Source organism: Triplophysa rosa, linkage group LG13 (genome assembly GCF_024868665.1).
Source record: "Triplophysa rosa linkage group LG13, Trosa_1v2, whole genome shotgun sequence".
Taxonomy (NCBI): domain Eukaryota; kingdom Metazoa; phylum Chordata; class Actinopteri; order Cypriniformes; family Nemacheilidae; genus Triplophysa; species Triplophysa rosa.
The window spans coordinates 22848264-22873338 of record NC_079902.1 but is presented as its reverse complement, the minus strand read 5'-3'; the positions used below and the strand labels follow the sequence as shown (position 1 = coordinate 22873338).

The following is a 25075-nucleotide window of genomic DNA, read 5'->3' as shown; positions in this document are numbered from 1 at the left end:
GTTTCTGGTCATATTGTGCTATTGATGGATTAGTCTGATTATTTCTTTCTTACTCTGTTTTTGTTATTTTGCTGGAGCTCAGTGTCACAGATTAATATGTTTGATAATTTCTAGCGTTTTATTGTTCTGATGTACCAGGGTGCCAAAGTTATGGACTGTTATCTTTCAACAGAAAACGTCTTTATTTGGTGTTAACGTGTTTTAGGAGTTTGAGTAAGGATTAATCTGGTGTAATTGTATTGTTATTTACATATAAAACAAATCGAATTTGTTCATGAGATTTGTTCGTAAGTGAATGTGAAAATGCATTGTTTTGAGCAAGTGTGTAAAATAAGAGTAAAAGTGAGTGTGTGAGAGACAAAGAGCCGGTGAGTGTGATTTTAGTGTGTGTGTGTGTGTGTGTGTGTGCGTGTGTGTGCGTGCGTGCGAGTGTGTGTGCGCGTGTGTGTGTGTGTGTGTGTGTGTGTAATGTAATCCAGAATCGCTTCACTCTCTTGAGCGTTTCCATATGCTGCTGTAACTCAATACACACAGATGCCAGGCATGAATGTACTGCTCGGAAATAAAGTACAGAAAGAAATCAAAATGAGTTTGAAAGGAGATTGAGAATGGAGGAGAGAGAAACTATTAACCCTCAGAACACAATGAACAGAATGAAAGATGCGGCTGCATATGGACAGGCGTCAGAATGAGAGATAAAGGTCGAATGAATGAGCCAAACTTCAAGATGCGAGAGGATTCTCTTTATCCTGAATGTGAGGAAATTCTTTCACAATACACGAGAGACTATGACACGAGATGTTGCGTGCATGTGTGTGTGTGTGTGTGTGTGTGCGTGCAGGAGTGCCATTAAAAGTGTGAACTTTAGTCTTCTTGTTTCATCAAAGCAGCGAGGCGTCTGACTCTTGACCCTGAGCCTCTGACCTCCTCCTGTGTTTCACTCGCACTCAGATGCCAACACTCAAAAATAAATCTTTTACTCTTTTGCTTTAGTTTGAAACATCATTGAACAGAGTATTATTTCCCTCTCATGTTCATTTTCCTCACTCTCGTGTTCATTTTCCTCACTCTCGTAGGATGCTTTGAATAAAAGCGTCTGCTAATTGCCTAAATGTAAATGTAATGCAAATGACTCGCCTCTGAGGTTTAACTACACAGTCCTGCAGCATGAGAAATGTTATTTAAAAAAAGCGTTGTTTTAGTTCATTTATTACACGGCTCGTTGGAATGCTTGATTCTGATTGGCCAGTTGCGACATTTGCCGGTTCGTTATTCCCAGCTAACAACCGCTCAAAACTAATAACACACGGTAACCCGGACGCAGCAAATCATTTTTGACAAATTAAATATAAATGTCTTTTAATAATATATTGACATTATATTTACAAATGATTAAACCAAATTGCTTGTTTGTGACGTCTGAACGTCGTTTCTTACCTTAAAACCTGATCAATGACAGGAAATGACTCGGAGACATGTGTAAGGTATAGACAGTTGAGATCAATTTCTCAGTCTGGTCAGAAGTGCTGGTTTTAGTTCAGACGCAAACCTGTATTTATAGTCACCCACCCACACATTTCTCTTTCTCTGTATCCAGCTAAGAAAGATCAGGACACAACTGATGAGAAGAAATCTGCTCAGAAGAAGAAAGTGAAAGAGTTGAAGGTGCTGGATGGCAAATCATCCCAGAACCTCTGTGAGTAACAGCTGTGTGCGTACACGTGTGTTTAACGGGTCATTTATAAGGTTGCCGTTTACTAAGAACTGTATGTGTTGCAGCTATTTTCCTGGGTTCGAACAGACTGCCCTATGAAGAGATGAAGAATGTCATTCTGGAGGTCAATGAGAATGTTCTCACAGAAAACATAGTGCAGGTATGGAACGTGTGTGTTTGTGTGGTTAAAGAAGTCATTTGTCTTGAGGTCATCCTATAACGTCAGTTAAGCTTATTTGACCGAAATGCTCAATTTATTTTGGCTTAACTGAGAGATGACTTGTTTTTTGTAGGCCAACCCGAAAGTTATGACACGTTCGGCTCTCACTAAATCCTTGGTGTTTCGAGTCTAACGTCATCACGCAACAGTGCGCAACAGTGTTTTTTAGGCGATTTTAACAATCAAATGTAGTTTAGATGGTTAGAGTAAGGTTAGGTTAGGGTGTGGGTTAGGGTAAAGGTTTCGTAAGACTTGAAACACCAAGGATTTAGTCAAAACCATCAAGCCACGCCCACGGATCTGATGACGTCAGACTCGAAACACCAAGGATTTAGTGAGAGCCGGTTCCCTCGACCGAAAGCCTTTCCTTTATTCCCATAGACTTTTGAAAGATCGCAAAAAATAAGCTCAGTGGTTAAAGAGCCACGAAACACTAAACAACATTTATTTAGATGTATACAAAGTCGGTTGTGTTGCACATCATAGAAAACAATGTTAGCAAGTGTAACAGGGTGTCCGCGGATCCTTAATGTATTAAAAAGTCTTAAATTCCATAATGTCAAAATAAGGCCTTAATTAGCATTAAAATGTCTTAAATCCGCGTTTCCAAGGTCTTAGAAATGCAGTCGAACCGACACCGTAAAGAAGATTTTATTTTCGTTTTAAAATCATGTACGTCTATTTGTCACGCAGAACAAAATAGGCGGAACCAACTAACAAACAACACGTTCGCGGGGGTTCGTTAGGTGAGTGGACTGGACTTTAGCACATGGAGAAAAGTTTGAGCTTTAGCCATGGGGAAGTGCAAATTTGTTGCTATGAAATTGGTCTTAAATTGCAGATACCCTGTGTAAGTTATTACAGTGGAGAAAACTAGTGAATTTCTAGCTTTTTTGCCTTCCGGTGTTTTGTCGAAGTCTGTTCCCCCTATGTTTCCTCAGCGTTGTTCCTCATAGCGCCCGCTACGCAAACGGCGTGTAGAGGGCGGGCGCGTGCACGTTCCACTGGTGATTTTCAATTACCATACACATAACTATCCATTTTACAATGTATTTAAATTCATCCTTATTTATTTAAACGTATTTTATATTGCTTTTCAACATTTTGCGTTGTTCTACAAACTACATTTTAAAACAAACTGAACAGACCAAAGAACGGCTAGAAGTCATACAAAACAGGAAATGTGAAAATATATATAATTCATGGTATGAGAATATCTGGTATTTTCAACAAATAATTGAAAATCACCCATTTTAATTGCAATTTTTTAAAACGACAGTGAGGTAGATTGTAGCTGAAAGGGTAGGTTTCGTGACACTTAAACAAAGATTTCTAATGTTTACACGTTTTGTCCATCAAGATAATCTTTACAAATGAACACAACATTTGTTATTTGTGAAGCCTAAATACAATCGCCATAAGTAAAATGCTAACATGATGCTATAAACAGACTATACTACGGTCGCTCGATATTAATGTCACCACCACTTTTTCAAACGTTATTAAAAGCATGTTCCCTGGTAAGTAAAGACGTTTTTAGAGATTTGTGCCCATGTTGCATTATTTGTGAGCTTTATATTATGCGCGATGTCATCTAACGTCCCCGCCAAAGGAAGTCGTCGCTTTAAGCAACTTGTTAGCAACCGCCGTTTTAAACTAGACACAATAAAGCTTTAAAAAACACGACCGGGTAATAAGTGGTGTGTTTTATGTTATAGAATAGAACATTTAGAGGTTTTGTTAACATTAGACCTTATTTCAGGCGATTTACCAAAAACCCGTTAAAAAACTTTGGGGCGATGGAACCGGAAGTGCTGAAATGGGGTTATGTCTGGGGTACTCCAAATAGGTTTCCAAAATACCGAATGCATGTTAATGCGTAAACACTAAAGAGGAAGTTCTGACATATTCTGTAAACACCACCATGTCTTACACATGTAACTCATTTATTTCTGTGTGTTTGTATCAGAGTTTACTGAAGCTTCTGCCTGAACAGGAGCAACTGAACACGTTATCAGAGTTGAAGGACGAGTACGAGGAACTCGCTGAGTCTGAGCAGTTTGGAGTGGTGGTGAGAGATGAACAGCCACACACATACTGACTGTCACAAGCAGACCTTTACACGTTACACACAATTAAACATACAGTATATCATATTTTGAATATAATGAGAGCGATGGCTTACCATCCTAATAATTAACCGAGATCTCTCCCCGTGTGTATGTAGATCAGTTCAGTCAAGCGTCTGAAGCCTCGTCTCAGCTCCATCCTCTTTAAGCTTCAGTTCGATGAGCAGGTGAATAACATCAAGCCGGACGTGGTGGCAGTAACCGCTGCCTGCGAGGAGCTCAGACAGAGCGAGAGCTTCGCCAAACTGCTGGAGATCACGCTGCTGCTGGGAAACTACATGAACGCCGGCTCACGAAACGCCAAAGCGTTCGGGTTCAGCATCAGTTATCTGTGCAAGGTGAGATGTGCAAATTGCTTCACCCAAATATGAACACTTACTCAACGTTCTGCCATCCTGCCATAGATTATCAACATGGCAAGGTTCGGAAAAAGACGTAACTGTGTGTACTGTTTGTGTTTAGTTAAGGGACACTAAATCTGCGGATCAGAAACAGACTCTTCTGCATTTCCTGGCTGAAACGTGTCTGGAGCAGCACCCGGAGGTCATGACCTTCACCGAGGAGCTCATCCACGTGGAGAAAGCCAGCAAAGGTCCGTCTCTCTGCGATTGCTTTTTAATTCTCCAGTCACTGCTGATCTCTGCACGGTTCAGGACTCACACATGTCCTCTCTCTTACAGTCTCGATGGAGAACCTACAGAAGAATCTGGATCATATGGAAAAACAGATTAAGAACCTGGAGAAGGACATCGAGACCTTTCCTCCTCCACAGAGCGATAAGGACAAATTTGTCGAGAAAATGACCATATCCTTTACTTCCTCCCAGCCTGTCACATGACAGGAAGTGTCACCTTGATTTCCACCGTCCCTTCAGACGATGAGTTTGCACAAAAAAAACACAGTGGCATTACTCTATTGTGACATCACGTCCTGTTTGTGTTCCGCTGTCTCACAAACATCCTCCAAATGTGTGAAGTCATAATCAATTCTTAATAGGTAGCTGAAGATTATAAAGAATGCCATTCTTTTGTCTTTTAAATAACACTTAATTACTTAATATTACTATTATATAGAGCAGTGGTTCTCAAACTGGGAGCCCCAAGATGGATCTAGGGGGCCACAGATTTTGTTAAAGTCCCAGTGAAATTAAAAATGACAATTCATATTTTTTCATGAAATATTGCAGCGTTTATAGTAAATAGCTTATCAATGTGGGTCATTTTGAGTCTGCTGCCAGTTTCATCTCAAAATCAATGCAACAGCTGTTTTTTACACATCCAATCAAATCGCAGTGAATAACGCAAGCCGCGCCCACTTATTTTTTCCTTTGAAATTCCTTTTCACTCGGAAATGTGTCAGAATACGGAAGTAAAAACGAACCGCAACTTACGGTTCATGGGGACTTTAAAGGTAGTAAGTCTTTATTTGGGGGGGCACAAAGTAATGCACCCTACACAAAGGGGGCTTACAACGAAAATGTTTGAAACCACTGATATAGACAACTTAAACATAAGACATAAACAACCCTAGTTCAACAATGCACAAACGTTTGAAGAAAATACAATCAACAGAACATTTATGACCGAAGATTTTATTATATAGGTAAGATAAAATAAATCAAAACTGAAACCGGAAATGCTTCTGGACCATTGTTTTTTATGTCCTGAAAAGTGATCTATACATTTATAGAACAAATGTAAACGTCGTTTCCAGCGTTTCTTTCTGAAATTGAGATAAATGTTAAACTCTATACGGCGAGTTCTAATGTTTTTCTTGACCGAGTTGTGTACAGTTTTGTATCGACGGCTCGTGAGCAGTACGAGAAACTCGACTTGATGCGTGAGAACATGGAAAAGCAGTATGAGGACCTGGCCAAGTATTTTGTGTTTGACCCTAAGAAGATGACCTCAGAAGAGTTCTTCGGTGACCTCAACAACTTCAGGAACATGTTCCAGGTGAGGTCACATCTGATGATGTCAGACATTATGAATGAAGGAAGTTTTTCACATTTTCAGTATTTCAGCCTCAGCTGTATACATAGTTTTTTAACTAAACTACAGTAATACAGGTTAACCTATGTGCTGGGAAAGCCCACCTGCGGGGCGTTTAAGCCATCATGTGTAGTTCAGTACATTAAAACAGACATACTGCAGTTCTGCTTGTCATAAAGACACATACTTTATCATCATATCAGTGAGAGACATCAGCAGTTCACCACAAAGATTTAGCATCTGACTCTTATTTCAGAAACTTTTAGTTCATCCTCACGGTGTGTGTGTTACAGCAAGCAGTGAAAGAGAACCAGAAACGGAAAGAAGCAGAGGAGAAGATTCGTCGAGCCAAACTGGCGCGAGAGAAAGCCGACCGAGAAAAGGAGGAGAAACAGAAGAGGACAACCGCAGGACAGATCCCCAACATTAATGATGGTAGAGACTGTGTGTGTGCGTGTGCGCGTGCGTGCGTGGAACCAGTCAATGGTTTTGTTTTGGGAAATTGACGCCTATTTTAAGGACCATTTATGTATTTATAAAGGCTGATTCACATGAGTTTGTGAATGAGAATTAAGAATGTTGGTGTTTGTCGGATCAGTGTGAATTAGCCTTAAAACTGATCGAGAGAATGGGGTGTTTATTTAATGAATCACACAACAGTAGATAGAATGCCCCTGAATAAGATCATGAGAAATGACATTGTGCCAGATTAAACACTATAAATAAAAAATAGATAAATGTGGATGTAAGTCAAAATATAGTTTTATACTTATATCAGTGAATTGAAGCTTGTCATTGGTTCACAGCAGTCTGAGGAGGCGGAGTTAGAATCCGTTTCCTCTCTGTTCTTAGATGCTGTATGTGCTGTATGCCTCGGTCACACTTGCCTTTTTGCTCCACTGACTTCCATTCTTACGCATGCGAATGCTACAGACCGGAAACGCAAGATATTTCACTCCATAGGAAAGTTCAAGTTTGGTGAACTCTGACCTGCGAATCTGCTTCACGTGAATGCGTGAGACCAATAGAAGATCAAATGTCACAACGTGACCTCGCCCATTTTTGCAGCACCGTCCGAACGAATTTCGCACGCTCAAAGTGTAGTCTGACCATGGCATCACATCACTGCTTCAGTGACTCTTAAAGTCCCAGTGAAATTAAAAATGACACTGCCTATTTTTTCATTAAATATTGCAGCGTTTATTGTACATAGGTTATCAATGTGTACAATCTCCTTGCTGCCGCGTGGGCATGCCGCGTGCTTTTCCGGGAGAATTGTCCAATAAGGAACTAAGAATTTTTACGAAACAGTTTTATATGTTCGAAAAAAACGTTCCGAAACCTGTCCGATCGCTGGGGGAGTGTATCGAGCACAGAAATACTACGTAATACGCCCAACTCGTTTTTTGACAAGTTGACCATGTTAAGCATGAGAAGACAGCACGTTATCATTGTAAAGGAGTCAGAATGCATGACACACCGTTGCAGCACCCCTTTAATATCTGTGCCGCTCGCTATACCTCACTTTTTTCTTATCAGAGCAAAACAGACTTAAAATATTGTATTTATTTTGGGCATACACATATATGTAAGATATTATTAGAAAGTTGTATACTTTTACGTGTGAACGCTTACAATAACATCAAAGCATTGTTATTTTGTAAAATAAAAAAATTAACAGGGCGCGTTATCAGCCGTCTCCAATCCGCTCACATAAGTAATTTCTGAAATGCGTCACTGATCCAAAACTCTGCAAATACTTATCACACAAACATGAAATGTATGTCTAAAGAAAGCTTATATTGTCTACTTTTAAATGACCCGATTCAAATGGAAATCAAATATTCTGTGTTTATGTAATATGCGTGAGAGACAGGTACAGTTGATACCAGACATTCTTCCAGGTCTGCTCTTATGACAGCAGGACTGGTGTCTCCAGGGTCCTAAAGTACAACCCATTTCTCACAACACATGCAGACAGATGATTTGCTGATTTGTGTTGCATTTGTTCTCCTGTCTTCAGTGGCAGAGGAAATGTTTCCAAAAAATAACACAAAGATGTCTATTATTCGAAATGTTCAATAAATAACCATAAATACTTTTCTTTGATTCTCTAAAAATAATATGAGATAAGAAATGTTTCATTAGAAAAAATACCCCACCTTTAGTTGGGCATATTTACACTACAAACCAAAAACGCGGGCAAAAAACAAAGAAAAATAAACAGAGAAAATTGAGAGAAAATTTTCAATTAATAGAAATTTTGATTTTAGGCCAAATCGCCCAGCCTTATGTTAGACTTATTATAATGAGTTTGATTAGTAGAAAAAAATAATATATTTAATAAAGACATCAGTTGCAAAGCTAACAATATTAGAATGTTGGCTTTCATTCATAAAATGATGCTGTTAAAGAAATGTGTTGTTTCTACATTTTAATTTGGAGATAAAATGTGAAATTATTAGAATGTAAAAGTATATTTAAAAACATAAATGATGTGTGTGATTAGTAAGTTAATGTTTTTAATCGATTGACAGCACTAAAATAAACATGTTAAACAAAATAAATAGCGTATGTTTAATTTCACTATACCTGTGCGATTAATCACAGTTAATCTCATGAAAGGGGTGCAATTAATCGCAATTAAATTGTTTTATCTATTGACAGCCCTAGTTTTAATACATCCAATCAAATCTCAGCAAAAGACGAAAGCCACGCCCACCATTTTTCAAAATGCGGAAGTAAAAACAATCACAACTTCCGGTTCACAGAGACTTTAATGATCCTTTAAATTCATTTCATCAATGCAATTTTTTTTCTTTTAATTTTGGGGTGAAAGTGTTTGTGAGATTTACCCTGAAACAGAGTTTCACCCTCACCCTGACATTTTATCTTCTGTTTGTCTTCCACACACATCTAAACACTCTTTCTCTCTCTCTCTCTGTCTCTCTCTCTCTCTCTCTCTCTCTCTCTCTGTCTCTCTCTCTCTCTCTCTGTCTCTCTCTCTCTCTGTCTCTCGTGTTGTGAAATGGGGTGGTTGTTGATAAACTAGCTGCTAATAAACCAAACGTTATCACTCTATAACACTTTATAATTTGTAATATCTGAATGTTATTGCATTGGATAACAGACGATCACAGCAGGTTTCATGGTGTAGTTGAGGAGAACTAACTTCATACATCCATTACAAATAGCACTTTTGACCTACATGTTTTAAATACACAATGAAAATTTGCACATTGATGTGTCCGTTGTTAACGTATAAAGTGAGATTTGCATACAGGTGGTGGATTTGAATTTTAGAGCGCACATGCATGTAATGTGACCTTACAGGTCTCTTAACTGACATTGAGTTTTAAAACAAACACACTGACATCTTTGGAGTCTCAGGGTCGAATAATAGGAATGTTTGGCCTCGAAATTCCCACATTCTCAAACACATCTTTCTTTAGCAGTCAAACCCTGAAAAATGAGATATCAAAAAGACAAACACACACACACACACACACACACACACACACACACACACACGTGTACACACTCCATCAGTGAACAGCAGCAGATCCGGTGGACAGTCACAAGGTGTCAGTGTTGTGTAAAGAAGCAGTGTGTGTGTTTGAGGTTTGGTGGGGGTGTGGCCTTTTGTGATTGGTCTGTCAGGTGATGATGATGTGGAGTTTACGGACACATTGAAGGTCTCAGGAATGACTTCCTCACTTCCTCAAAGAGGTCCTCACTATTTAAAATGCTCAGAAATGGACCACATGTTTGACGTAATCCCGTATTATCAGCTGGTTTGTGTAGGAAGGGATTTGAAGGTGTGTAGGGTCAGTAATGAGATTGTTTTCAATGTTCTTATTTTAAAACTAAAACACTTAAAAAACGAAGGTTGTTTCAGATACGGACTGTTTCTCTGACAATGATTACTCACTCCCGTATTACTGATTTATCATTTTAATTTTATTTAATATAATTCACAGGTGTGGAGTGAATGTGCATAAAATGTCTTTAACAGGAAGAGGAAATATCATCAGATCAGTGTGTAGTTCCTGTCATGCACCTCAAGGTGGTGTGTGTGCATTATATACAAGTCTGTGTGTGTGTGTTTGTGTTTGTGCGTGTGTGTGTGTGCGCGCGTGTGTGTGTGTGTGTGTTTGTGTGTCAGGTCAGACATGGAACCATCTGGCTACAGCTTTTCTAGGGATTACAGAGAGCGAGCGCGCGCGCGCGTGTGTGTGTGTGTGTGTGCGCGCGTGTGTGTGTGTATGGGGGGAGGGGTATTAGACGCATAAATCTTTAACACCATGTACTGCAAAGTGGAAAGATTGAAACCATCTGTCCACACACACACACCTAAAATGCCATGAATATTGTTCACTATATACACAAAAACACAATTTTTTATCATAACCTTAGTCGGGCATAACGTTCTCAAAGCGTGTCATCTGTCCTTTCCCTTTGTGTGTGTGTGTGTGTGTGTGGTACAGTAGTGATGTTGTTGGGTCAGTGGTTATGTAGGTTAGTGCATTAAGTGTCTGTAGGGCTTGTGGCATCATGCGTGTGTGTGCGTTTGTGTGTATTTGTAAGGTAGAGGGTGCTGTTTGCTATAAGTTGCATCTCTGAATGTGTTCTTGCTCTCTAAAATATTTCCTTTTAAATAAACAAGCAAGTGTGTGTGTGTGTGTTCAGTTGAGCATTAGACGGTATTTAATGTGTTATTTTCTTCTTCTTTGTTCAGATGGTGATGAAACTGGTATCATGGATGGTCTGTTAGAGGCTCTTCAGTCTGGAGCTGCTTTCAGGAGAAAGAGAGGACCGCGACAAGCAGGTAACACAACACGCGCATCAACCACACGAGTGTGCCTGTGATGTGATGTGAGAGAAGTGAAGTAATCGCAGTATTACAACGGCTAACAAAAGGAAAAAACAATGAGACAATCATGACAACTCATCAAAGTGTGTTTCAACAGAGACGCACACAAACTGAAATCATGACTTCTAACCTCATTTTTGTTGATAGCTGTTTCAACACACATAGACTAGAATAAACCTTACGCGTTTTATTTTTACATCCTCTCTCCACTGTAATCCACATTCTGTGTATGTGTGTGAACCTTCTGTCGAACTGCTGAATAGATCCAGATGTGCGTCTATGTGGCAATAATGCCTACACACATGCTCACTCCCTCACATTCCCGCGCTTTTCATCGTTTTTCATATACCGTTTTTTCTTTCATTGAATCTCCCTCCAGTCTCTCGATGCGGTTTATTTTACTTGGAATAACTTCAAACTGTGTGTGTGTAGCATGAGTCATCAGTGGATATGTTTTGTATTTTTAGTTCTTATGAAAGAAGAGGAAACTAGACGCACACACATGCATACAGAAATGTTTTACAAAAAAAACAAAAGTTTTTTCCAGTGTTTCCCTCTTATCCAGTGTTTGTTTGTTTTTTTGTTTGTTTTATGAACTTGTGTAGTTGTTCAAGTATAATTTGTTTAGCTTAGCAATGCTAACTTCAAAGTCTTTCGAAATCGGACGAGAGGAGGCTGTTTGCTTGTGGAGCTGATGTCAGATCACTTCTATTTCAGTTTGAATGTTTCCTTAAAAAGAAGCTGCCTATGTAGGCGGTGGATAGCAAGACGGCTCACTAGGTTTTGTACCAGAAGCTATACACACTCAAACATATGCCACAGACGGCAGTCGGCTCCTTACATAGAACACACACACATACCAGCACACACCCTCAGTGACCACTTGTTCATTCTGCATAGGGATGCATTGATACACACACACACATGAGACCATGTAGATGCCTTTAGACAGACCGCAGTCATTCAGTGTGGAGACAGGCAACGCCCTATAACCTTTGACCTCTGACCCTCTGCGTGATGAGTCATCAGCCAATCAGAGAGATGCTGTAGGACAGGGGGCAGCTGCCGTTCTCAAACGCGCACAAACCGCTTTACAGACAGATATATGAAACAAAACGCTCTTTCCGTCATCATTTACACGCCCTTTTGTCATTTCAAACCTGTATGACTTTCTTTCTTCCGCAGAACACAAAAGAAGATATTTTGAAAAATGTCAGTAACGGAACACCACAGCCCCCAACATTCTTCAAAATATCTTCTTTTCTGTTCTGCGGTAGAAAGAAAGTCAGGTTTGAAATGACAAGCGGGTGAGTAAATGACAGATTTTTCATTTTAAAGGTGAACTACTGCTTTAGTCATTTAGAGACGCTTTTATCCAAAGCGACTTACAGAGAGTTCAGGGAGCAATAAGCGATATGTCATGCAGGAGCAATGATACCTTTAATCCTGTGCGTTTGACATCTACAATGACTTAATACATTAAAGTATTTAAAAGTAAAGCAAATTATTGGGCCAGTTTCTGAGAATAAACTACAGCTGTTTAAATAAGCGGTTGTCTTTCAGTGTGCTAGCCAATTTGCATACTACTTAGGATGAATGGAACGTGCGCTAGGATGCAGCTCATGTGTCTTTAGGTTGTTCATTAACATATATATACACACGACCTCACACACAAAGACACACACCCACTTCTGACTCACACTTCAACACAAAGGAGATCAACGCACAGCAGCCAGTCAGTTTTACACAAAAAGACATAGACACACCCAGCTGCCAAAAACACACCATATCACTTCATTGGCGACCAAGACGACCGGTCTACACACACACGCATGCCAGATGTCCGCTCAGCACGTCTTCTCAAAAGTCACACACACACACCCTCTTTTGTCCAGCACGCAACATTGTGGCAGGACACACCCTCCTACAAAAAGAGCAACACACACTCCTGCCGTCTGTGAACAAAATCACACACTTAATCAGGTTAGATGCACACACACCTGCAGTTACATGTCCTGTCCCACGGGGGCGCTCACCACGCCTCTCTCTCTCTCTCTCTCTCTGTGTGTGTGTGTGTGTGTTTGTCTTTTTAGCTTCATCACTCGGATTATAATTATGTCTGGTTTTCACACTCATAGTCACACACACACAGCAGTAAATTGTGCGATGAGCAATGAGCTCCTTTTTCCTGTTTTGGATGTCACATACCGTATAAACGTCACATTTAGCGCAAAACATGAACTTGATTCAAACAAAATTAGCGGATGAGTTTAAAGGAGGAATCCTTGTAATGAAAATATGAAAAGTGATCAAATGAAAGAGATTTTAAGGAGTTAATGGTTTATTTTCTGCGTGCTAATGAAACCTCGCAGCTGCTCTATTAACATGTCTCCATGGAAACAGATCATGTGACTTCCCATCCTCAGTCTATTGAGACACGTTCATGATTCTGATCAAAGGTCAAACAAGCGTGTGCGTGCGTGTAGTTAAGGTGATGCTAAATGAGTGTGTGGTTAGATTTGTTTAATGCTTATAAAAACCCAGATTTCATCTCAATTCCATCTAAACCACCTTAGAAAATGAGCTTAATTGGAAATGCATTGCGATAACAAAACAAAGGTTGTAGGTTCCATACCCAGGGAACATAATACTGAAAATCATTAAATGGAAAGATTTCACCGTGTTTTCTCACATTTGCTAGTTGCTTTTAGGTACTTTTCAAACAGAAAACCACGCTAAAATGTTTTGTGGTACATAGACATAACTCCTAAAAAGTTATTATAAGGCTCTGGATACACACTTGTTCTGTCTTAACGGTAACTGCAGGACACACGGAGGTTTGGGCTGAAACGACAGTTATCGTGGTTGATTTTTACATCAAAAAGAACACACACACACACACCTCTAACGACTTTTTCTTCCCAACAGACTCAGTGTTGTCTCTGTCTCAGCTCACACTGGACACCTGCTTGGTAACGTTTGAGTTTGTGTGTGTTTCGTGCCCTGCATGGATCATTCCAGATATTTATTTAGAGATTGTTATCAGTGCCTCTGGGAATGATCTGTGTGTGTGTGTTCATGGTTTCCCCGCATGGTTTTGTTTTCTCAGGCTGACGTATGAGAATCGAAGATTATGTCTCGTTGCTGTAGTTTTGCTTCATTGACATTATTGGTGTGTTTATTTCCCGTTGACCTTAATAAACCAACATGGAACTGCCACATGTTATCGATCTAACCACAATCCCTCATCTCTCAGTGTCTGAAGCAGTCTGGAGAGATGCTGTAGATGGCTGTTTATGTTTCACATCTGTCTTCTGTGTCCGAGTTGAAATCTGCTGTATGTTCTGTATTGAATGGATATTCTGGGTGGTATCGTCTGGATGGTCACCACAGACAATAACTGATGCACATGCGGTAAAAAACTTAAGATGAAAGCAACAGGCGAACAAACGTTAAAATGTTTAACTATCAACCCAATAAATCATAAAAATAGCCAGTTCTGCTTATAAAGTCCACCTGTCCCATAGACTTCCATTAAAAGTGCACTTAAGGCAAATTGTTGAATGCTTCCTCATTTGTAAGTCACTACAGATAAAATCATCTGCTAAATAAAAACTTCCGCATGTTCCCGATTCATTTTTATTAGGGCTGTCAATCGATTAATCCCGATTAATCGCATCCAGAATAACTGTGTACTATGCATATTCATTTTGTATTTATAAACAAAAACGTACACATACATTTAGATATATTTAGGACATATTTTGATGTGTTTATTTATATTGACCAATAATTGAATTTATATATATAAACGTTTAATCATTTTTTATGATATATTTTTCTTAAATATTTGCATGTATGTGTTTATAAATACAAAATGGACATGCACATTACACAGACATATATTATCTAAACACAAACTTTCATTCTGGATGCGATTAATCACGATTAATCGTTTGACAGCACTCATTTTTGAGAGAGTCTGTGGTTATCAACAGATGTAGCATGTTGACAAAGTTGAAAATAACCCAGAATGTTCCTATGCGAAGTCTCATATGCACACCTCTGTTCTCTGTGATGCTGTGTTTTAACCCTCTGCAGACTGTGACGTTACGCCTGTATACAGCATGACGTTTGACATGTGAGCTTGATTGTTTTAGGAGGGTGGTAATATTTTACACTTGTTTTTCCGTTCTTTTCCAGCCAATAATCGGAGAGGAGCCGGTCAAGCCGTGACAAACATTCTAGCCAAAGAGCTGCTGCAGGAGGACGCCTCGTCCACTGCCACCAAAAAATCCCGATTGGACGTTGTGGACAGTAAGAAGAAGTCTGATGAAGATTTGAGTTCACTGGAGGATCTGTTAGATGACATCCCGTCACGGTCAAATTAGGAACTTTCTCTTCTGATCCAGCAGATTCCGATTGTGCCCTGGGACCAAATGTATGAGGGCGGGGCTCTCGCTAAACCACACCCTTAAAAGAGCTTACACAGCCTCCTATTGGCCGTCACATCGAAGGTCATCTTTTCACTGCCCTGATAAATACGTCATCCTTTTCTCCACCGTGGTTTTTCTTTCTTTTCCCCATCATTCGTTTATCTCACCTGCTCACATTAGAGTCCGGAGATTTGTGTGAATATCTATCCCAGAATGTTTCGTTGTTTCAGAACGGAGATTCATCTCAATACTTTCAGTCTGCTTTGTTCGGTTTTTGATTGTTTGTTTGTGTTTCGTTTAAAAAAAACACCGCTCGATGTTTGAATTTTATGGGATGTTTTACACAACACACTAAGTGCCATTAATGTCCGGCCCATGAATACAATTCAGGGTGTTGTTCGGTTGGTGTGTACTGGAACTGTTGTCACTGAGGTTCTGTAGCCCATCACAGGTTAAGACAAGTACTCTTATCGGTTCACGAGATTTCTCTTTCTACTTCATTTTGTCGTTTTAAGTGAACAAGATCTTGGTAAGCTCTCAATGGCTTCAGTCCTTGTCGCAAAATGGTTTTACAAATAATTTTTACGCATCCAAAATTTGTGCGTGCGCTCTCTTGTATAAATGCACGTTTCATGAATGACGGCAGTTGCCGTGCGCTCGTTGTGTCTTGACAGAGATGTCATTGAAACACCTGTGATGTGTTTGTGAAATACTGTCAAACTGCTTATACTGTACACACACGCACTTAACAGATCCATCATTAGTACATCGTTCTCTTGTCATGTTTGCATCTGTTGGCAGATGTTGAGTAGAATTTCTCATCCGAGCTGAAAGCTACGAACAGTTTGAGGGTAACTCGAGACAAATCCGACTTGATGCTCGTAGATTTGTTGAATGTTGCAGTGCGGTAATATAATTTTCCTCTTGTTTTACGGATGTTTACAGGCTCTATAGAGACTGAAGTGTCAGTGATAAATAGTTATGTTAGGTCTGTAACACACTGAGCGTAAACATTGATATTCACAGGGAAATATGATGTCGGAGTTTCTTTGCGGATTGATTTACCTGAATGTGTGTGTTGGCTGAATGTCCGAGGGTGGAGATCACTGTCTAACGCCATAACCCGACTGCATCTGTCCAGACATCCTGAGAAGTTGTCCTCTGGATTCTGCTGTATTTAAATAAACAGTCATTAATATTAACGACACGATACTGAAGCGATGAGCAGGTCAGCACACCAGCACATCTGAAATCACTTTGTTCTGGAAATATCGAAGCCAAAGTTTTTGTTTTCTGAATTTCCATGGACTGCGTTTTGAAGACCTGCGCGGCACCAGATTCTCCATAAAACTTTGATTTGACGTTTGGTCGGATGGTTGAGCGACCAATATGTTCAAGCTGATAAATATCACAGAATAAACAAAGACACTTCGTGTTTTCTTTGTTTAGATTTTTTTAAGAAAACTTTTTTCTATGTTAATTTTTATTGTTGATTATTTTACTGTAGCAATATAGATATTGTATCGGTGAGAACCGTTTGGTCAGATTGTGTATATGAGTGACCGTAGAGATGTTTATTCTGACGATCTCTGAACACACCATTAAAAGATCTTTAATACTCTTTCCTGGTTTTGTTTCTGTGTGTGTTTCATGTGACTGATGTAAAAAAGCAGATGAACTGACGTCTCTGCAGAATGCAGAAATGTCATCAAATGCAATGAAATCCAGACGCTGTGCTGTAACTGCATTTACACCGAAGCCCTGTTGTAATAGATACTGTTATCTGGAGCCACTAACAAAGAACTGCAATAAACAACAGGTGGCTAGCATGCAATTCTGTTACGCACAATAAATGTTGAGACGCACAACAGTATTCTGACGGCACTATGGTACACTGATAGTAACAGGTGGTGGTGATAGTAACAGGTGGTGGTGATATTAGTTTTGATTGGTTTGTGTGTGTGTTTGTGCGTTGGTGTGCGTGCTTCCTTGTGTGTGTGTGTGTGTGTGTGTGTGTTTGACATTCCTGCGTCTGAATCTGTGTGCTGGTTTTGTCTCATGAGTCAGGAAAAATGCAGCTATGATTTGGAATTTCCTCTGGCAAATCCAGCTCAGCTCAGCACACACACACACACACACACACACACACACACACACACACACACACACACACAGTTCCTAAAACATACACAGTCTCTGTTGTAGGCTAGCTCACACTCTTAACACACAGAGACAAACGTCTTACATACAACACCACATGCTGGTCAAAGCCTAATTTCCTGTTTGTTATTTTTGGCATGTGGGTTATGGTTAGCTGCTGTATGCTATGATCTCGCTCTCTCTCGCTCTGGTTATTTCTGAGAGACGTTGAGTGAAACGAGGAATACAGAGCAGGAATGCTTGTTTGGGATTTACTCTCTTCCCTGTTGCCACAGTGATTTTTCTTCTAAGAATTATAGACATCAGACTCATTCTCATGTAATTGTGACCGGAGCAGATCTTGTCTGCCGTGTGTTTTGTTCCGTATATATCTCATGATGTGAGCGTCACATTACTCATATTTGCTAAATACCAAGAATTATAACATTAAAGATATAAAAAATCATCCTAAATTTAATAAAATATTGACAAAATCTATTTGAATTGAATGGTCTATGCACACAAACACGTTATTGTATGCAGATGTGAACTTCGTAGGGTTTTTTTGTGTGAACAGTTCTTCAGACTTTCTGTAGAACATGTTAGAATCTATAGACGGACAAACATTATGTGGCCCAAACTTAAAGTGACAGTTCACCCAAAAATGAAAATTCGGTTATTATTTACTCACCCACAGATTGTGCCAAACCTGTATAAATTCCTTTGTTCTGATGAACACAAGGGAAGATATTTGGAAGTATGTCAGTAAACAAACAGATCTCATTCCCTATTTTAGTTTACTATTCCCCATAGTAGGGAAAATAAATACTATGGGAGTCAATGGGATATGCGCGTTAAAGTGCACATTTGTCTTCATTCCAGTTTTATTATAATTTTGTTTTAACTTTATAGGTTTTTTTAGTTATTAATATTAAAAATATTTTTTGTTTTTATGTTATTTTATTATTTATTTGTTTATTTTTGATGTTGCTATATAAGATCCATTACTTTTTATTTTATTTTATTTATTTTAGTTTTATTATTATTATTTTAGTGCTTTAAACTTATTTCAGAGGCAGCATTTCTATTTTTCATTAGCTAAAGTTTTCCAGTAATATTTCACATGATTTCAATGAACAGAAACTTAGTTTTAATTGGAGGAAACTAGAATAACCTTGCTTCATTCAAAGATATTGTAGAGCTGTTAGTTCATGAGTGTGTTTCTCATTAAAGATCAGAGCGTCATCCTAAACGTCTGAATCTTTTGAGAACTTTTAAGTGTTTTTTCTTAATGAGCGTCATTTATATTTCTCTGTCTTTGTCTTGGCTTTGGTTCGTTTGTCTTTTTGTGTACAGACTCTTGGCCTGTAATCGGCTCAGTGGTGATGACATAATGTCTGTCGCATTGATGCTCTTGAGACGCTGGCCAATCAGAAAGCAGGAGGGGAGTTCTCAAGCAGCTGATTAGCTGGCTCAGAGTCATCATGGTCTCCAGGTAGCCGGGTGGATGTGAGAGAATATGTGCCTGTTTCTGAAGGGTGGAGTCAGAGAGAGAGAGAGAGAGAGAGAGAGAATTCCGTCTTTATTTAGAGCTTTTCTTCTTGTCTTGCTTTGGCAGCATCACTGCTGAACCCTAAACAACACAATCATTAAACAATCATTCCCAGACTTTCTTGGACCTCTTTGCAGTTGGCATCAATGTAGTTGTGCTTTATTTATTGTTGCTTTATATGTCTCTCACCCACTCTCTCTATTTCATGTGATTTAATGACAAATTTCAGAGATGGATGTAGACGTTTAGAATGTACAGAAGAGAAGACTGATGGAAGACAAAGAGAATGGGCTGGAACAAGAAGCTTATGAAGAAAACCACAGTTTGATATAAAGAGCATGAAGTGATAATAAAAAAAGAGTGTTTTGAGATCTTGGCAGAAGTGATTTTCCTCTAATCACTTGGAAGAGTTCACAGTCTGTGTTGTGTTTGTTTGACCAGCATACTAAACATAGAAAAGCATGATCCTGATGTCAGTTTTATTGTCATCTCTTTAGACAGATATTATCAATCTTTTTCTGTGTTTTTGCTTTCACACACACAGATGATGGTGTTATTATTCAGCTTCACACACAGAACGTCATGTCCCTTCAGCTCAGATAATATAGTTTAGATAAAGTGTGTGTGTTTCTGTGTCTCGTGATGTCCCTCAGGCTCAATCTGCTGATTTGAGAACTGTGAATCAAGGGTTTAATAGATGTGTGTCTGTGTCTCGTAATGACCGTGATGCTGTGGAGATTGTCTGACCGCATCTCATCTGAAGCAGAGGTCGAACCGCCTGAAGAACTCGTGTCATGTGAGTCACTAGTAACTGTTTCAATCACTCATAAAGAGACATTGTGCTCTCTCTCCTGAAAGTGTCTGAATGATCTTTCTTGACCTTCAGAAATGAACTCATGTGGTGTGCCACTCAATTTAAGTTGATTTCTGGTCATTTAATGTTTCCAAGATGAATTCAAACATGTACAGTTTAGAACATGCACTTTTTTTTTTAAAAATTAATTCTCCATCTACTATTTTACTGCATAAAATCCCCAATAGTGAACATAAATATACTAAAATGTATTTAATTTACATTTATTTCGTGCTAAGTAAACTGCAAATGTATTTATATATTTATGTACTTAATACATACCATGCAATTGTACTTTTGGTATAGTAAATTGGTATACTTAAAGTCTGCTAAATTGGAACAACTAATTTTGTACTTAAAGCCACAATATGGAATATTTGGACCGCTAGATGACGCACTTTTGAAACAACAACAAAAGGCGAAGCTAAATAACGTTATGTAGGAGAGTGGAATTATGGGACATGTCATTTTCATCATCCAGAGGCGTATGGAGATCGCCCATCATGTTCACGGACGAGGTTATGAATGAATTTTATTATGCATCGTAATGAATTAGCTTGCAAGAAACGTGGAATGTAATGCTACGTTAGCCCGCGACTGATATTGGACTTTGTCAATTGATTTGCTAGCGTAATGATACTCAGTTTTACGTGTTTTAAACAGTCATACAGTCGTCGTTTAAAAAGTAAATTGGAATGAACCCACAGCATTTACAAGTAACGTTACTGGCTACATATTTTTGTGCGACATATACTGTATTTCATAGGGGAACTGTATTCATAACTATTCAAATAATCTGTGCATGAGTATTTCGTGTACAATAAAAAAAGTGCTTACCTGTCTATTAAAACACATGCGAGAGCGGAGTCTCTGTCGAGTCCAAGTTGGTCGCGAAGCTCTCTCCATTTAGAAAACGCCACGCTGATATTAATCCTTGTTTTATTTCTTCGTTTGTCCATAAGCCTGCTTGCCTCGTTTGGCCTATGGTTACACTTTTTTGGGTTTCCTTTACTCGCCAAAGAGTAATCGTGATCCATAATAACAGAACAACAGATGCTGCGTCCCAGATGCTGTATGACCACTTCTGCATTTGCGTGTTGCCATAGTTTCTACAAGCGGAAACTGAGGGTAGTGCGGAGCAGGATATTAAGTCACTGATATGCGACAAATACAAGGGAGACGAGGGACGGGCCATTATTTTAAATATAGGAATTTCTCTGGATTTGAACATTCTTGGGAACATTTGGGATAATGTAAGTACACAACTGCATGAAATATATCAAGTGATTTTTGGATATTTCATAACAAACTTCTTCCATATTGTGGCTTTAAGTGATGTTGAGTGAAGTAGTGCTGAGGTCCAAAGATAGATTGAAGTATAACTGATTGTGCTAAAGTGGAACTATTGCAAGTATACTTCAGGTGCACTTCAAATATCTTTCATTAAAATACTGATATTATTCAAAAATCATACAATCCTTATCAAATGTAACATTAAAACTCATTTTTGTCTTAAAGGGATAGTTCACCCCCCAAAAAAAAGTTTTTGTCCAAAAGTTTCAAGTTGTTTCAAATCTGTGTAGATGTTTGGTTACAAGCATTCGTCCAAATATCTTCGTCTGTGTTCAACCAAACAAAGAAATGTATACAGGTTAGTGAGTAATTCATGATAGAATTTTCATTTTTTTGGTGAACTATCCCTTTAATATTAAGAAATGTGCATTGTGTAAAAGTAGTACTAGCAATTTTATATCATTAAGTCTTAAGCAATATGTCAGTAAATATGTTAATACATTTAAAATTTACTTGTATATTGTATTTTAAATGTATTGCTTTTTTACTAGGGTCATTTAGAGGTTTAGATATGATTGATATATTGAATTATTTTATGTAATCTTAAATTATTAAAATGTCTGAAATGTTTCATCGTTTGAAAACATTTTGAAGTATGAACTGGTGAAGATGAATTTCTTTTCTGAAGAAACTCTTCTTGAAACGAAGCAAAACAACATATGAATTTTTAATCTCTCTCTCTCTCTCTCTCTCTCTCTCGCTCGCTCTCTCTCTCTCTCTCTCTCTCTCTGTCTCTCTCTCTCTCTCTCTCTCTCTGTCTCTCTCTCTCGCTCTCGCTCTCTCTCGCTCTCGCTCTCGCTCTCGCTCTCGCTCTCGCTCTCTCGCTCTCTTGCTCACAGATGGTGAATTGTTGGCTGGTAAAGTAGGCCAGTACTGTTGTAGTGTCCCATCACGGTGATGAAGGAATTTACTCCACAGGGAAACCTCTTACTTCCTGCTGACACTTTTTTTGCTCAATCACTGGATTGTGTTCTTAACAGAACATTAACACGCATAGCTGTTTCAACTATTTTAGTGAGCACATCTTAAAGTCTTTTACTTTAATAATGTCCTGGCATGTTATAGAAACAATGAAAGACAAAATATGATTTGGTTTTCCTGATTAGTAAGAATTAGAATTAGTCTCTTTATTATTTGTAACCATAATCATCAAAAGAGATCAATAGCCTAATTTGCATTTAACAGATCATTCTTATACGTTTTAAAGGTTATTTTTCCAACTCAATTGATTTTGTGTTTCCATTTAGTTTGTTAAAAAGCTTAATTAAACAAGTTTTAAAGGCAATAATATGTGTTTGGGTGGCATGATTGGTCACAGTGGTTATCAGACTCTCTGTGATTGGTCCTTTGTTGCATTCCTCACAATTTCAGAGCAACTCATTTGGGAGAGTGAGAGCAACATCCCAGAATATCTGAAGCGGCTGCTCTTGTTGCCTTGACAACACCTGTCACCATGGTGCTGAAGTGTGGATTAGAGTTGTGTGGTCTGAGTGTCTAATGGATGAAATTTTCGCACAATCCCACTTTTATTCTCTCTCACTTTCTCTGAATCTCAGATGTATTCTCTGAACGTTCTGCTGTGCGATGGTTCTTAAATCAAATGATCTGTTTCAGCAGGTCTCATATCTGTTTATTCACTCTCTGTCATTTTTGTCATCCTCTAACCTGTCCTCCAGATGTTCGGTTCTTTGCCGGTATCGTCTCCTCATGGGAAACAAAAGCTTTATTGCTGCTTTAGAAATTAAGGTATAAAATATGTCAAAATGCAAAGTTCTTTCCCAGATCATTCTTTGATACTAAAATTCATTGCTGTGGTGTTAGTTTCCAGGCTTTTGAATATTAGCATGTAGAAGTTTATTCTTGCCAAGACCCGCCCACTTCGACAGGAAATAATGTCTCACAGAAAAAAACAACACATGACAGTTTAAATCATTGATATCACAAAAAAACTGTGTTGGAAAATAGAATAAAACTTCTACCATAGCAGTCAAATTTCTGTTTGTCCAACATTATTATTGATTATTGCATTGACCAAAACGAAAGTTGTGTGTTGAGACATTCAGTGAACAAAATATCACACCTCAAAGTGTACTGCGCATGGTCACATACAATTACACTGTGTGGAGACAGTATACTTACAAAAATAAAAATGTAATAAAAAATTATGCAAAACATGTGAAAGGCAAATACAAATCTACACATTCATATTAATCTTGTTTGTACATTAGTTAATGCATTAGCAAACAATAAACAATATATACTGTATGTTAACAGCATGTTGGTTAATGCCTATAGAGTTGTTTATCGTTCGTTCATGTTATGCATTAGCAGACATGAAAAAATGTGTTCGTAAATAAACACGAACTAAGGTTAATAAATGCTGTAGAAGTATTGAGCGCTGTTAATGTAACCAAAAAATACCATATTATAACGTTATCAACTCTTCAACATTACTTGATCATTTCAATTTAACTTGAAGATTAGTTTTAGGTTGCGATTTGTGAGTATTCTTTTTTTTTGTGCTCTTTAGATTCTAAACACTTCCATTTGACTCTTGGAGAAGGACAGGGTTTCCATGGTAATAGCAGATGAAGTGGAAAAGTTTTTTTTTGTAAGCCAGTGTGTGTGTTGGGTGAGCAGATGGGCTTCCCTGTGTTTTCTTTTTGTGAATTTCTCCCAGGGGTTTTATGACAGACTGCAGCACACTTTTCCTTTCTGTGGGGGTTCATTGTATCTGTTTACATCTGTTTCATTAAACTGTCTCTGTGACTGCAGTGGAAAGCTTTTGACCTCTGACACGTTCTACCTCCTACATGGAGCTCTCACCCTGATCACCTGTTAGAAACCATCACATGGTTTGGAAACATTATACAAAAACGCCGAAATATTTTTGGCAAGACTTTTAAGACTTTGAATCTTTGTGGTCATGAAAGAAAATACTGTTTCTGCTAGTTGCCTTAAGAACTGAGTGTGCAAATAGCTGACTGTCTGAGCGATACTGTGTCCTGCTGCTGGTTTGTTTTAAATGCAGCTCATGGTGGTTGTTCTTTGCTGTATTTTTTCAAGAATATCAACAAGTAGGGCTAAAGTTTTTTAAACTCCTGACGTTCACAGGAATATTCAGCTACTTTTGTGCAAAGAAAAAGTCTTCTGCATAGTGGTCAATTTTTTAGCATGTTTTTATTTGTCAGATATTGTATTTAACTTTTTAAACGCTTTGATGACGCTTTGAAGATTGTATTTGCTAACTTTGTTAATTCATCTTCGCTAATGCATTAACTAGTGACTAAAACTTCTACATCATTTCATTCATCATAATTCATATTTTTATTTCTGCATTTACTATATCAAAAATACTGTTAATATTACTTAATGCACAATGCATGACCATGAACAATTGTATTGGCATTTGCTTAAAAACTTGCTAATTGATATTTTTAGTTATTTATCAATCTTTGTTAGTTCATGTTAACTACTTGATTTTACTAATGTTAACAAATATAACCATATTTTAATTACCAACTATTTTTATTTTTTGCCATAAAACATTATTAGTCACCCTTTATGTTTGTCACTGGTTTTTGCAAATGTCGAACCAATAAAAAGTGCTTGATAACCATAGTAATCTCATAAAAAGTACAGTGTTTTTTCCATTTCCTGAAAAACATCTGAGATTTTCGAAGGACAGCGATGATATATGAGCTTAATTTCATTTTAGTCGCATGTTATAAACCAGAGACATTGCATTGAGCTATTGCGTATAAACATAAACACCTATGTGTAAAAATGAGAATAAATGCAATTCAGACAAAGTG

General features: G+C 38.3%; 1 protein-coding gene across 1 annotated transcript in view; it reads left to right on the top strand.

Annotated features, from left to right (window-relative positions):
* The window catches only part of LOC130563535 (protein diaphanous homolog 1), an 84891-nt gene extending 67728 nt beyond the window's left edge, over positions 1 to 17163 (top strand). Inside the window, exons 17-26 of the mRNA XM_057349116.1 lie at positions 1598 to 1696; positions 1780 to 1874; positions 3904 to 4005; positions 4162 to 4401; positions 4526 to 4655; positions 4744 to 4869; positions 5855 to 6018; positions 6348 to 6489; positions 10793 to 10882; positions 15131 to 17163. Of these exons, the coding sequence (XP_057205099.1) occupies positions 1598 to 1696; positions 1780 to 1874; positions 3904 to 4005; positions 4162 to 4401; positions 4526 to 4655; positions 4744 to 4869; positions 5855 to 6018; positions 6348 to 6489; positions 10793 to 10882; positions 15131 to 15318 (1376 nt within the window). The 3' untranslated portion in view covers positions 15319 to 17163. The remainder of the gene's footprint in view (positions 1 to 1597; positions 1697 to 1779; positions 1875 to 3903; positions 4006 to 4161; positions 4402 to 4525; positions 4656 to 4743; positions 4870 to 5854; positions 6019 to 6347; positions 6490 to 10792; positions 10883 to 15130) is intronic.
* The last annotated feature ends 7912 nt before the right edge of the window (positions 17164 to 25075 follow it).